Here is a 14,963-nt window from a genome sequence, read left to right as displayed (position 1 = left end):
CCTCCACGTCCTTCTGGTAGTGTGGCGACCAGAATTTCACGCAATATTCGAAGTGTGGCCTAACTAAGGTTCTGTACAGCTGCAACGTGACTTGCCAATGTTTATACTCTATGCCCCGACCGATGAAGGCAAGCATGCCGTATGCCTTCATGACTACCTTATCCACCTGCGTTGCCACTTTCAGTGACCTGTGGCCCTGTACGCCCAGATCTCTTTGCCTGTCAATACTGCTAAGGGTTCTGCCATTTACTGTATACTTCCCACCTGCATTAGACCTTCCAAAATGCATTACCTCACATTTGTCCGAATTAAACTCCATCTGCCATTTCCCCACCCAAGTCTCCAACCGATCTCTATCCTGCTGTATCCTCTGACAATCCTCATCATTATCCACAACTCCACCAACCTTTGTGTCGTCCACAAGCTTACTAATCAGACCAGCTACATTTTCCTCCAAATCATTTATATATACGACAAACAGCAAAGGTCCCAACACTGATCCCTGTGGAACACCATTAGTCACATCCCTCCATTCAGAAAAACACCCATCCACTGTTACCCTCTGTCTTCTGTGACTGAGCCAGTTCTGTATCCATCTTGCCAGCTCACATCTGGTCCCGTGTGACTTCACCTTTTGCACCAGTCTGCCATGCGGGACCTTGTCAAAGGCTTTACTAAAGTCCATGTAGACAACATCCACCGCCCTTCCCTCATCAATCTTCTTCGTCATTTCCTCAAAAAACTCAATCAAATTAGTAAGACACGACCTCCCCTTCACAAAGCCATGCTTTCTCTCGCTAATACGTTTATTTGTTTTCAAATGGGAGTAAATCCTGTCCCGAAGAATCCTCTCTAATACTTTCCCTGCCACTGATGTAAGGCTCACCGGCCTATAAATTCCTTGATTATCCTTGCCACCCTTCTTAAACAAAGGCACAACATGGGCTATTCTCCAGTCCTCTTGGTCCTCACCTGTAGTCAAAGACGATGCAAAGATTTCTCTCAAGGCCCCAGCAGTTTCTTCCCATTCCTCCCTCAGTATTCCAGGGTAGATCCCATCAGGCCCTGGGGACTTATCTACCTTAATGCATTGCAAGACACCCAACACCTCCTCCTTTTTGATAATGAGATGACTGAGACTATCTGCACTCCCTTCCCTAGGCTCATCATCCACCAAGTCCTTCTCTTTGGTGAATACTGATGCAAAGTACTCATTTAGCACCTCACCCATTTCCTCTGGCTGCACACATAGATTCCCATCTCTGTCCTTGAGTGGGCCAACCCTTTCCTTGGTTACCCTCTGACTCTATATATGTATAAAAAGCCTTGGGATTTTCCTTAATCCTGTTTGCCAATGACTTTTCATGACCCATTTTAGCTCTCCTAACTCCTTGCTTAAATTCCTTCCTACTGTCTTTATATTCCTCAAGTGCTTCATCTGTTCCTAGCCTTCCAGCCCTTACAAATGCTTCCTTTTTCTTTCTGACTAGGCTCACAATATCCCGTGTTATCCAAGCTTCCGAAACTTGCCAAACTTGTCTTTCTTCCTCACAAGAACATGCAGGTCCTGGATTCTAATCAGCTGACGTTTGAAAGACTCCCACATGTCAGATGTTGATTTACCCTCAAACAGCCGCCCCCAATCAAAATTCTTCAGTTCCTGGATAATATTGTTATAATTAACCATCCCCCAATTTATCACCTTCACCTGAGGAGTTATCTTATCCTGATCCACAAGTACCTTAAAACTTATGGATTTATGGTCACTACTCCCGAAATGCTCGCCCACTGAAACTTCGACAACCTGGCCGGGCACATTCCCCAATACCATGTCCAGAATGGCCCCATCCCTAGTTGGACTATCTACATACTGTTTCAAGAAGCCCTCCTCTATGCTACTCACAAATTCTGCCCCATCCAAGCACTAAGTGAGTCCCAGTCAATATTGGGGAATTCAAAATCACCCACCACTGCAACCCTGTCCAAAATCTGTATACATCTCTGCTCCTCTACCTCCCGCTGGCTGTTGGGAGGCCTGCAGTAACCCCCCAACATCGTGACTGCACCCTTCCTATTCCTGAGCTCCACACATATTGCCTCGCTGCATTACTCCTCGGAGGTATCCTCCTGCAGTACAGCTGTGATATTCTCCTTAACCAGTAATGCAACTCCCCCACCCCTTTTACTTCCCCCTGTATCCCGCCTGAAGCTTCCAAAGCCTGGAACAGTTAGCTGCCAATCCTGCCCTTCCCTCAACCAAGTCTCTGAAATAGCAACTACATCATATTTCCAAGTACTAATCAAAGGTCTAAGTTCATCTGCCTTACCTGTTATACTTCCCGCATTGAAACAAATGCACTTCAGACCACCAGTCCCGCTGTGCTCCGCAACATCTCCCTGCCTGCTCTTCCACTTAGTCTTACTGGCCTTATTTACTATGTTCTCCTCATTTATTTCACTTGCTATCCTACTGCTCTGGTTCCCATCCCCCTGCCACACTAGTATAAACCGTCCCGAGTGACGCTAGCAAACCTCACAGCCAGGATATTAGTGCCCTTCCAGTACAGGTCCCATCTGTCCCTGAAGAGAGCCCAATCGTCCAGATATCTGAAACCCTTCCTTCTACACCAGCTGCTCAGCCACGTGTTTAGCTGCACTATGTTTTTTAACTTACTACCTAACTCCCTGAACTCCCCTTGCAGGACCTCAGATGGGACTTAGATGGGAGTCTGTTCCCGGGGGGTATTTAGATGGAAGTCTGTGCCCGGGAGTTATTTCGATGGGAGTTCGTTCCTGGGGAGGGGGGGGTGGTATTTAGATGGGAGTCTGTTCTGGTGGGGGGTATTTAGATGGGAGTTTGTTCCCGGGCAGGGGGGTATTTAGAACATAGAACATAGAACATAGAAAATACAGCACAGAACAGGCCCTTCGGCCCACGATGTTGTGCCGATCCTTTGTCCTCTGTCAAGGACAATTTAATCTATACCCCATCATTCTCCTTTATCCATATACCTATCTAAAAGCCGTTTGAAAGTCCCTAAAGTTTCTGACTCAACAACTTCCCCAGGCAAGGCATTCCATGCCCCGACCACTCTCTGGGTAAAGAACCTTCCCCTGACATCCCCCTTATATCTCCCGCCCTTCACCTTAAATTTATGACCCCTTGTAACGCTTTGCTCCACCCGGGGAAAAAGTTTCTGACTGTCTACCCTATCTATTCCCCTGATCATCTTATAAACCTCTATCATGTCACCCCTCATCCTTCTCCGTTCTAATGAGAAGAGGCCTAGAATGTTCAGCCTTTCCTCGTAAGACTTATTCTCCATTCCAGGCAACATCCTGGTAAATCTCCTCTGCACCCTCTCCAAGGCTTCCACATCCTTCCTAAAATGAGGCGACCAGAACTGCACACAGTACTCCAAATGAGGCCTTACCAAGGTCCTGTACAGCTGCATCATCACCTCACGGCTCTTAAATTCAATCCCTCTGCTAATGAACGCTAACACCCCATATGCCTTCTTCACAGCCCTATCCACTTGAGTTGCAACTTTCAACGATCTATGCACATAGACCCCAAGGTCTCTCTGCTCCTCCACATGCCCAAGAACCCTACCGTTAACCCAGTATTTTGCATTCGTGTTTGTCCTTCCAAAATGGACGACCTCACACTTTTCAGGGTTAAACTCCATCTGCCACTTTTCAGCCCAGCACTGCAACCTATCCAAGTCCCTTTGCAGACGACAATAGCCCTCCTCGGTATCCACAACTCCACCAACCTTTGTATCATCTGCAAATTTACTGACCCACCCTTCGACTTCCTCATCCAAGTCGTTAATAAAAATCACAAACAGGAGAGGACCCAGAACTGATCCCTGTGGCACGCCACTGGTAACTGGGCTCCAGGCTGAGTATTTACCATCTAAGACCACTCTCTGCCTTCTATCAGTTAGCCAATTCTTAATCCAACTGGCCACATTCCCCACTATCCCATGCCTCCTGACTTTCTCCATAAGTCTACCATGGGGGACCTTATCAAATGCCTTACTAAAATCCATGTACACCACATCCACTGGTTTACCCTCATCCACTTGCTTGGTCACCTGCTCAAAGAATTCAATCAGGCTTGTGAGGCAAGACCTACCCCTCACAAAACCGTGCTGACTGTCCCGAATCAAGCAGTGTCTTTCCAGATGCTCAGAAATCCTATCCCTCAGCACCTTTTCCATCAACTTGCCTACCACCGAAGTAAGACTAACTGGCCTGTAATTCCCAGGGTTGTTCCTATTCCCTTTCTTGAACAGGGGCACAACATTTGCCACCCTCCAATCACCTGGTACCACCCCCGTCAACAGAGAAGATGAAAAGATCATTGCCAGCGGCTCTGCAATTTCATCCCTTGCTTCCCATAACATCCTTGGATATACCCCGTCAGGCCCGGGAGACTTGTCTATCTTCAAGTTATTCAAAAACCCCAACACATCTTCCCTCCTAACGAGCACTTCCTCGAGCTTACCAGTCTGTTTCACACCGTCCTCTTCAGTAATACACCCCTTCTCATTCGTAAATACCGAAGAGAAGTACTCATTCAAAACCTCACTTATCTCTTCCGGCTCAACACACAGTCTCCCGCTATTGTCCTTGACCGGACCTACGGTCCCCCTAGTCATCCTCATATTTCTGACATACGCGTAAAAGGCCTTGGGGTTTTCTTTTATCCTACCCGCCAAGCATTTTTCATGCCCTCTCTTAGCTCTCCTAATCCCTTTCTTCAGATCCTTCCTGGCCATCTTGTATCCCTCCAGAGCTATGCCTGTGCCCTTTTTCCTCAACCTTATATACGCATCCTTCTTCTTCCTAACAAGACTCTCAACCTCTCTTGTCAACCACGGTTCCCTCACATGACCATCCCTTCCCTGTCTGACAGGGACATGCTTATCAATGGCCCCTACTATCTGCTCCTTGAAAAAGTTCCACATTTCGACCGTGCCCTTCCCTGCCAGCATATGCTCCCAACTTATGCTCCTCAGTTCCTGCCTGACAGCATCATATCTACCCTTCCCCCAATTGTAAACCTTGCCCTGTTGCACATACCTATCCCTCTCCATTACCACAGTGAATGCTACAGAATTGTGATCACTATCTCCAAAGTGCTCGCCCACCAACAGCTCTATCACTTGCCCTGGTTCATTACCTAGTACCAAATCCAATATTGCCTCCCCTCTGGTCGGGCAGTCTACATACTGAGTCAGAAAAGCTTCCTGGACATACTGCACAAACACTACCCCATCCAAACTATTCGATCTAAAGAGTTGCCAATCAATATTTGGGAAGTTGAAATCCCCCATAATTACTACCCTGTGACTTCTGCTCCTTTCCAAAATCTGTTTCCCAATCTGCTCTTCCACCTCCCTGCTGCTATTGGGGGGCCGATAGAAAACTCCCATCAAGGTGACTGCTCCTTTCCTGTTCCTGACCTCAACCCACAGTGCCTCAGTCGGCAGATCCTCCTCGAAAATTCTTTCAGCAGTTGTTACACTATTTCTAACTAACAATGCCACCCCCCACCTCTTTTACCACCATTCCTAATCTTATGAAAACATCTATAACCAGGTACCTCCAAGAACCATTCCTCCCCCTCACCTATCCACGTTTCAGTGATGGCCACAACATCGTAGTCCCAAGTGCCCATCCACGCCTTCAATTCACTCACCTTATTCCTGATGCTTCTTGCGTTGAAGTATACGCACTTTAACCCTTCTCCGTGCCCATCTGTCCTCTGCGACAGTGCTACCTTCCCCAATACCTCACTACACTCTTTGTCTTTCTGAGTGGACCCACTGGTCCCTGGACTACAAGTCCGGTTCCCATCCCCCTCCCAAACTAGTTTAAACCCTCCCGAACAGTACTAGCAAACCTCCCTCCCAGGATATTGGTGCCCCTCTGGTTCAGATGCAGCCCGTCCTGTTTGAACAGGTCCCATCTTCCCCAGAATGCAGTCCAATTATCCAAGAACTGGAAGCCCTCCCTCCTACACCATTCCTGCAGCCACGTGTTCAGCTGTGCTCTCTCCCTATTCCTAGCCTCACTATCACGTGGCGCCGGCAACAAACCAGAGATAACAACTCTGTCCGTCCGAGCTTTCAGCTTCCAGCCTAACTCCCTAAACTCACTTCTAACATCTGTGCCACCCTTCCTTCCTACGTCGTTGGTGCCAATGTGCACCACGACCTCTGGCTGCTCCCCCTCCCCTTTAAGGATCCTGAAGACGCGATCACAAACATCACGGACCCTGGCACCAGGGAGGCAACAAACCATCCGTGCGTCTCGCTTGCTCCCACAGAACCGCCTGTCGGTACTCCTCACCATCGAGTCCCCGATGACTAGTGCTCTCCCGTTCTCCCTCCTTCCCTTCTGAGCCACAGTGCAGGACCCCGTGCCAGAGGCCCGTTCACTGCAGCCTGCCCCCGATAGGCCGCCCCCCCCATCAGTATCTAAAACTGTATACTTGTTGTTGAGGGGAACGACCACAGGAGATCCCTGCACTGACCTCTTCCCACCTCTAACTGTTACCCAGCTGCCTTTGTTTTGTGGAGTAACGACATCCCTGTAGCTTCTATCTATCACCCCCTCAGCTTCCCGAATGATCCTCAGTTCATCCAGCTCCAGCTCCAGTTCCCTAACACGGTCTGAACTCTGCTCCGCACCTTTAAAGAAAATACCTACCCAGGAGTCCTTGCTGCCGTCCAGCTTCCGGTTCCTCCCGCGCCAAAAGTAACTTGAACACAAGGAAAACAGTAAGTACAACTTTTAAAACACAGCTCCTGGTGCCTTCACTTACCCACCGAAGAGTCGCTACCTTCTCCTGCTGCTCCGCCGGGAAATGAGGCCGAGTCCACGGAGCTCCGCACCTTTAAAGAAAATACCTACCCAGGAGTCCTTGCTGCCGTCCAGCTTCCGGTTCCTCCCGCGCCAAAAGTAACTTGAACACAAGGAAAACAGTAAGTACAACTTTTAAAACACAGCTCCTGGTGCCTTCACTTACCCACCGAAGAGTCGCTACCTTCTCCTGCTGCTCCGCCGGGGAAAAAAAAAAAAAAAAAAGATGTGAGTCTGTTCACGGGGGGTATTTAGATGGGAGTCTCCTTCCAGGGGGTATTTAGAATGGAGTTTGTCCAGGGGTGGGGGCGGTGTAATTTAGATGGGAGTCTGTTCCCAGGGGGTAATTAGATGGGAGTCTGTCCTGTGGTGTTATTTAGATGGGAGTCTGTCCATGGGGGGTATTTACATGGGAGTCTGTCCTGGGGGGGTGGTATTTCGATGGGTTGTCTTGGAACAGAGGGAAGAGGATAATTAGATGGGTGCCTGTTGATAATGAGGGTATTAGATGGGGGTCAGTTAACAGGAGATATTTGATAGGGGTCTGCAAACCAGGATTATTGAGATTGTGGGGGAGAAATATTGCAGGGGAAAAGATTTCCGTGGTGGATAAAATTGCGGTGGGGGAATACATTGAAGGGGGCGATACATTGCGCGGGGGATAAATTGCTGGAAGGGGGAAATAAATTGCGGCGGGTGGGGGAATAAATTGCGGGGGGTGGATAGGGTTAGAAAAAGACAGAACAAGTCGGAAAGAGAGAAAGAGAAATGATAGAAAGAGAAATAGAGAAGGCTGAAAGAGACAAAGAGAGAAAAAGAAAGAGAGAAATGACAGAAAGAGACAGAGAATAAGAGAGAAAACATAGAAAGAGACAATAAAGAGAGAGAAAAAGAGATAAAGAGAGTCAAAGAAAGAGAAAAGATAGAAATAGAAAGAGAGAAGATAGAAATAGAAAGAGAGAAGATAGAATAGATAGAAAGAGACAGAAACAGAAAAGAGAGAGAAAGTCAGAGAAATAGAGAAAAGACAGAGAGACCAAAATAGAGAAAAGACAGAAAAAGTCAGAAGCAGAGAAATGCCAGAAAGTCAGAAATAGAAAAAGGACAGAAAGAGAGAGAAAAAGAGCAGGAAAAAGGTGGAGGGAAAGAACAGAGACACAAAGAAATTGCAGGCACCAAAGAGACAGACAGAAAGCCAGTGAGAAAGGCACAGAGAATCACAGAGAGATTGAGACAGAGGACAGAGAAAGCCATTGAGACAGGAAGACGCACAATCACTCAGAGAGAAAGAGAAACGCAAAGTGAGGGAGAGAGAGGGAGATGGAGGAACACAGAGAGGGAGAAAAACAGAGAGAGAGAGATTGAGGAACAGAGAGAGAGGGAAACAGAGACAGAAACACAAAGTGAGGGAGAGTAATTGAGAAATAGCGAGAATGGGAGAGATTCAGTGCAAGAGAGATTCAGTGAGAGAGAGATTCAGTGAGAGAGAGATTCAGAGATGGAGAGATTCCGAGAGAGAGATTCAGAAGAGATTCAGTGCGAGAGAGATTCAGAGAGAGAGAGAGATTCAGAGAGAGAGCGATTCAGAGAGAGAGAGATTCAGAGAGAGAGACTGAGTGAAAGAGACGGAGTCAGAAGGAGGGAGAAAGGGAGAGAGAGACAATAAAATGTGATACTTACCATCCAGCACCGTCTGCGTTCCATCGTTGGACTCCAACTCCTTCCCTGCATCAGGTCATCCATGGGGAAAAGATCCTGGAGAGGGGCATTGGGGTGGGATTTGGAGATAAGCTTCAGGACCGGGACAGAGAGAGGAGGATTCAGACTGGACTCTCTCTCTCACACACACACTGTAATCAGCTTGCAATTCACCTGGGCACAGAGACACAGAGACTGAGACACAGGAACTCACCTTCACAAACCAGCCGCATGGAAAGAAAGGATGGAGGCTGATGAGAGATCCCAGAATCTGTCACTCAAAACAGACAGTCCACCCCAAATACAGCTTATCCAGCCAGCTCTCAGCTTCCTCTACCTGGACACTCCCTCCCAGGTATGGGACAGTCCAAGGTGAGTCTCTGTGTAAACAGGAAATGGGGGAGAGAGGGGTATTCCAGCCAGATCCCAAATGGACCATTCCAGACAGAAACCTGTCTCTCTCTCTCTCTCTCTCTCTCTCTCTAACTCTCTCTCTCTCTCTCTCTCTCTCTCTCTCTCTCTCTCTCTCTCTCTCTCTCTCTCTCTCTCTCTCTCTCTCTCTCTCTCTCTCTCTCTCTCTCTCTCTCTCTCTCTCTCTCTCCCTCCCCCAAAAACCTCATTAACGGAGCAGAAAAACTGCTGTAATTTAAAACCTGGAGGGATCGCTTTGGATAATGGCCATTTAACACTCATTGTGTTAAATGCCTTTCACTATTCACCTCCAGTTAACAGAAAGTACAGAAAATGACTCACTGCAATTACCTTGAAATTCTGGCAGTGAGTTTTTGCTGGAGAGGCCGGTTTGACTGTTGTATGGACAGGCAGTTTTTATTCGGTTTTTCAATTCCACTGTGTGACAAAGACTGAAACTAGAGCCAGGTTACTGATGCAGCCAAGAGAACTTTTATAACCAGTGACATTTCAGACAAAAATTCTTACCCATATTTACAGTTATATTTGTTATTGATTCTTTGCACTGTATTTGATGCTCCTGCATTTATGTATTAGCCTGTAATCAATCGAAAAAAAACGACTTAACATTCACCCGTTTAATGTTACAAGGGTTTACAAAGCTGGGAAATGGCCATTTATCACAAATTAGATTAAAGACCTTCCACTTTTCACCTCCAGTTTATATTAAAGTTCAGCAACAGTCTGACGAATAATTTTTACTGTTGCAATAAAGTGTCACTTGTTTCCATTTGCTTCCTGACTGTTTCTTTCTTCTGCTCTCCTGGGGGATTCAGAGGGATTTTTGTTCATTGTTTGTCCACATTCCTCTGCAGCTGCTGTCCTCGAGAAATTCATCGTATTGTATTCAAAATATTTCCCTCAGTTTGGAGATATGAGGAGAGACTGTAAACACGAGCAGAGGGGAGAAATAAATAGGCAGGGAGTTGCTCTGGTCTGGAATTCACTATCTGACAGGTTTCTGAAAGTAGATTCAATATTAACTTTCAAAAGACAATCGGATCAAAACTTCAATTTCTCTGAATTATAGTAGAGAAGATACCAGCATAGAGAAGTGAGAGCGAGAGATAGATGTCATAAACTTAGTGATGAAGAATTCAACACAACTTATATGGGGAGTTTTTATTTGAAAATGATTGAGTTTAATTTGATGCTGTTGTTTTATTTATACATTACCTTGAATCATTGAAAATAATTTTCCTAACAGTAAAGTGTTTAATGTTGCAAGTGTTTACATAGTAGTAAAATAGCTACTTTAGACATACTGTATTGAAATTATTTTATTGAGCATCTCATGTTTACAGCTAGTAAATTCCTCAAACTTGTAAAAACTTTCAAACATTCAGTGACAGAATCTCCAATCAGCAATGGCTCAGCATCTGCATCTGCTGGTGTCCCTCTCACACTGCAGTTACTGTCCCCTCTCACCATCTCCATGTGCTGGTGTCCCTGTCAACTTGCAGCAATTGTTCCCCTCTCACCATCTCCATCTGCTGGTGTTCCTGTCTCACTGCAGTTACTGTCCCCTCTCACCATCTGCATTTGATGGTGTCGCTGTCTCACTGCAGAAACTGTCCCCTCTCACCATCTCCATCTGCTGGTGTCCCTGTCAACTTGCAGCTATTGTTCCCCTCTCACCATCTCCATCTGCTGGTGTTCCTGTCTCACTGCAGTTACTGTCCCCTCTCACCATCTGCATTTGATGGTGTCGCTGTCTCACTGCAGAAACTGTCCCCTCTCACCATCTCCATCTGCTGGTGTCCCTGTCTCACTGCAGTTACTGTCCCCTCTCACCATCTCCATCTGCTGGTGTCCCTGTCCAATTGCAGCTATTGTCCCCCTCTCAGCTTCTCCATCTGCTGGTGTCCCTGTCTCACTGCAGCTACAGTCCCCCTCTCACCATCTCCATCTGCTGGTGTCCCTGTCTCACTACAGTTACTGTCCCCTCTCACGATCTCCAACTGCTGGTGTCCCTGTCTCACTGCAGTTACAGTCCCTCTCTCACCATCTCCATCTGCTCGTCTCCCTGTCTCACTGCAGTAACTGTCCCTCTCTCACCATCTCCATCTGCTGGTGCCCCTGCCTCACTGCAGTTACTGTCCCCTCTCACCATCTCCATCTGCTGGTGTCCCTGTCCAATTGCAGCTATTGTCCCCCTCTCAGCTTCTCCATCTGCTGGTGTCCCTGTCTCACTGCAGTTACAATCCCCCTCTCACCATCTCCATCTGCTGGTGTCCCTGTCTCACTGCTGTTACTGCCCCCTCTCACCATCACCATCTGCTGGTGTCCCTGTCTCACTGCAGTTACAGTCCCCCTCTCACCATCTCCATCTGCTGGTGTCGCTCTCTCACTGCAGTAACTGTCCCTCTCTCACCATCTCCATCTGCTGGTGCCCCTGCCTCACTGCAGTTACTGTCCCTCTCACACCGTCTCCATCTCCTGGTGAACCTGTCTCACTGCAGTTACTGTCCCCTCTCACCATCTCCATCTGCTGGTGTCCCTGTCCAATTGCAGCTATTGTCCCCCTCTCAGCTTCTCCATCTGCTGGTGTCCCTGTCTCACTGCAGTTACAGTCCCCCTCTCACCATCTCCATCTGCTGGTGTCCCTGTCTCACTGCTGTTACTGCCCCTTCTCACCATCACCATCTGCTGGTTTCCCTGTCTCACTGCAGTTACAGTCCCCCTCTCACCATCTCCATCTGCTGGTGTCGCTCTCTCACTGCAGTAACTGTCCCTCTCTCACCATCTCCATCTGCTGGTGCCCCTGCCTCACTGCAGTTACTGTCCCTCTCTCACCGTCTCCATCTCCTGGTGAACCTGTCTCTCTGCAGTTTCTGCCCTGCTCACCATTAGCAGGTGGACCTGCTTCACTGCAGTTAATGTCCCTCTCCCACCATCTCCATCTTCTGGTGTCCCTGCCTCACTGCAGTTACTTCCCGTCTCACCACCTCACAGTCACTTCGATTTGCAGCTTTATCCACTGGCTGAAGTTGTTGACATAACAACCACTAGGTGGCGCTGTATTGGCACATGCGCAAACGTATCCTGTTCCAGTTCAACTGGGCGGCACAGTGGCACAGTGGTTCGCACTGCAGCCTCACAGCTCCAGCGACCCGGGTTCGATGCTGGGTACTGCCTCTGTGGAGTTTGCAAGTTCTCCCTGTGTCTGCGTGGGTTTCCTCCCACAAGCCAAAAGACTTGCAGGTTGGTAGGGAAATTGGCCATTATAAATTGTCACTCGTATAGGTAGGTGGTAGGGAAATATAGGGACAGGTGGGGATGTTTGGTAGGAATATGGGATTAGTGTAGGATTAGTATAAATGGGTGTTTGATGGTCGGCACAGACTCTGTGGGCCGAAGGGCCTGTTTCAGTGCTGTATCTCTAATCTAATCTAAAACGTCATGGGCTGCCACGTTCAGGCAACTGCCAGGACTAAAGATGGCGCCGGTCAAATAATCACAGAGGTGGGTGGAGGGTGGGTGGTGGAGCGGGGCGGGGGGAGGGAGATGGAATTTGCTTCCAGTGTTTGAAACCCTTCAGCTCTTTCTATGATTTCACAAATTTAACAATAAGATTGAGAGGGTATTTCACCGCCATCTTCAGCTCCTGTCTGAATTTCGTCTGGGTCACAGTATAAATACATGTGTTGGTGCAGGAACTGAGAAGCTGCAGCATCATGGCTGTGCGATCTGTGATAAAGACAGGGTCAGTGAAGGAGGAATAAGACTGAATATCTGCAATTCGAGTATAAATGTTAAATACAAGCCGGGTCACCCATAACAGTATAAAACTTCCGGATATACAGAAGAGTAAAATAATTGATTTCCTGCGATTCTCCATCTCTGGGTCCTTGTGATTCTCTGCATTACTGTGGCGCCGGTATCCCCTGCGGACTTTGCTGGAGAATAAAATCCGTCTGACAGTCAGGACATTGAGCAGCAAAATGAGAAAGACCGGGACACAAGGTGTGAAAATGAGATGAAACAATTCAAATGCCCCCCATATGGTGGAAGTATAGAAGCTCAGTTTATTAGCACAACCCATGGGAACATTATTAATATTGCACTCTTGTAGCAGTGTAAAGTACCAGGGGAGAGACTCTAAACAGCCCAGCACACTCACTGTTCCCACAACCACAGCCGCCGTTTTCTCACTGCAATATTTTGTTTTCAGCTTCTCACAACAAATGGCCACAAATCGATCAAAGGTGAAAGTGACTGTAAGCCAGACAGAAACAGCTGTGGATGCAAAAAGCAGAAAGATAATGAGAGAACACACAGGAGTAATTCTCAGGAATGAACCTGGGAAATAAATTAAAACAATCCAGTACAATATGGGATCAGTGATAACGACCAGGAGATCAGCCACTGCCATTCCCACCAGGTGGACAGTGATACATTTGGAGAGACCGCACTTTCTTCGGGACAGGATCACAATCGCCACCAAGTTAACTGGAAGAGAGAGAAAAGGAAGCAGAGAAATTACTGATCAGGCCCTGAGACAAAGCAGCAGTTTGACAGGATCTGGGCTGAAATTTCCAGCTTTTTGCTGCATCGAGCGGTGAAAACTGATTCATTGACCTGGGAAGTGCTTTGTCACAGTGAAATGTTTGAAAACACAGTTATTAATAATGAATTTGGGAATTGATGCAGAAAGTGAATAAAGTCATCACCGGATCGACTGGAAGTACTGACAGTGAAGGTCCACAGTGAAGCAGAGGAGAGGTGAAAGTGTCAGCAGCAAAGTCAGTTCAGCAGCTAGACTTCTGAAGTAGAGTCAGACACACACAGAGTGAAATAATATTTGATAACAGTGATAATCAATAAATACATTGAAATCCCAGTTAAACTGAGCCATGTTATTGGAGAGGGAGGACATTGTTCTGTCCCCTTGGAACACTGAGACCATGAGATGTCTCGTTATCAATCGCTGACAAAAAAATCATAAAAATATTCCAGGACCAGTTAGATCCACATCATGAAACTGTTAAAAACTCCTGATGGTCGGATTATTGATCCTAACTGAAACATCTCCTTCCAATACATTCAATACACAGAATAATCCAGTAATAATGCCACAGTTACTTAAAACAATACCATTACATACATAATACTGTTCCTGCAAGAATGAAAGTGTCGACAATAAGGAGATTCCAGCAGTAAATTGCTGGAAAATAACAAGCGGCTGTGTAACACACACAGTGAGAAATAGTGCCCAGGACAGCAGCACAGTTAACATCGATATACACCATTAACAGCTGAGATACTGGCATACCAGCAACTCCAATTGCTGCAAGTACTGGATAACAAATGTCTTCTATCATAGACATTGCTGGATATCCCATTTCTGTGTGAAGCAGGGAATTCGATTGGCCTGGAATCCAAAGCTCCAGCAGGCACTCTGAGCTGATCCATTCCAACGGGTCCTGATTTATACAGGGGGTACGTCTCCACTGACACGGTTATATCCCTGATCATTGCTATTTGTTACACTCACCTGAACAAACACATTACATCAGCAGCTTTGACTCTGATGTAAATAATATGGTGGATAAAACACAATCAATTCAATGTCAATGACATTTTCTGAGTAAGACCTCTCTCGGGAATAAACCTGAAATCTGCACTCATACTGGATGGATGGCAATTATGAGAGGCGTCATTTACATTTTCCATATTATTGTATTGACCTTGTTCACTTCTGGATATTCTATTGTAAATGTAACTGATCTGTCTGCAGTGGACACAGAATCCAGGGACAAAAGCAATCCCGTTTCACTCTGTTCCTGCCTTTGCCCAGTTAAAATGTGAACTTTGAGTCTCCGATTCGGGACCATGTTCAGGGTTACAGCCCAGAAACTACTGTGAGTGATATTACGGGACAGACACTGTATGCATCCATTTGGGAGGCAGTTGGG

The 14,963-nt window shown here is 46.9% G+C and overlaps 1 protein-coding gene across 1 annotated transcript; it reads right to left on the bottom strand.

Annotated features, from left to right (window-relative positions):
* Window positions 1-12,592: 12,592 nt before the first annotated feature.
* On the bottom strand, window positions 12,593-14,390 carry LOC137381177 (G-protein coupled receptor 15-like). The gene is made up of 2 exons (XM_068053559.1): window positions 14,321-14,390; window positions 12,593-13,497 (listed from the first exon to the last, which is right to left on the bottom strand). Exons 1-2 carry the CDS (start codon window positions 14,388-14,390, stop codon window positions 12,593-12,595), a joined length of 975 nt encoding a protein of 324 aa, XP_067909660.1.
* Between the last annotated feature and the right edge of the window lie 573 nt (window positions 14,391-14,963).

Source organism: Heterodontus francisci, chromosome 21 (genome assembly GCF_036365525.1).
Source record: "Heterodontus francisci isolate sHetFra1 chromosome 21, sHetFra1.hap1, whole genome shotgun sequence".
Lineage (NCBI taxonomy): Eukaryota > Metazoa > Chordata > Chondrichthyes > Heterodontiformes > Heterodontidae > Heterodontus > Heterodontus francisci.
Note: the sequence above shows the minus strand (reverse complement) of the source record. Positions and strands in the feature narration are given on the sequence as shown.

Coding starts and splice junctions, on each gene's coding strand:
- LOC137381177 (XM_068053559.1), bottom strand. CDS start 14,390: ATGGGATATCCAGCAATGTCTATGATAGAAGACATTTGTTATCCAGTA. Junction 13,498..14,320: donor TGCAGCAATTGGAGTTGCTG/GTATGCCAGTAT, acceptor TCTCTCTTCCAG/TTAACTTGGTGGCGATTGTG.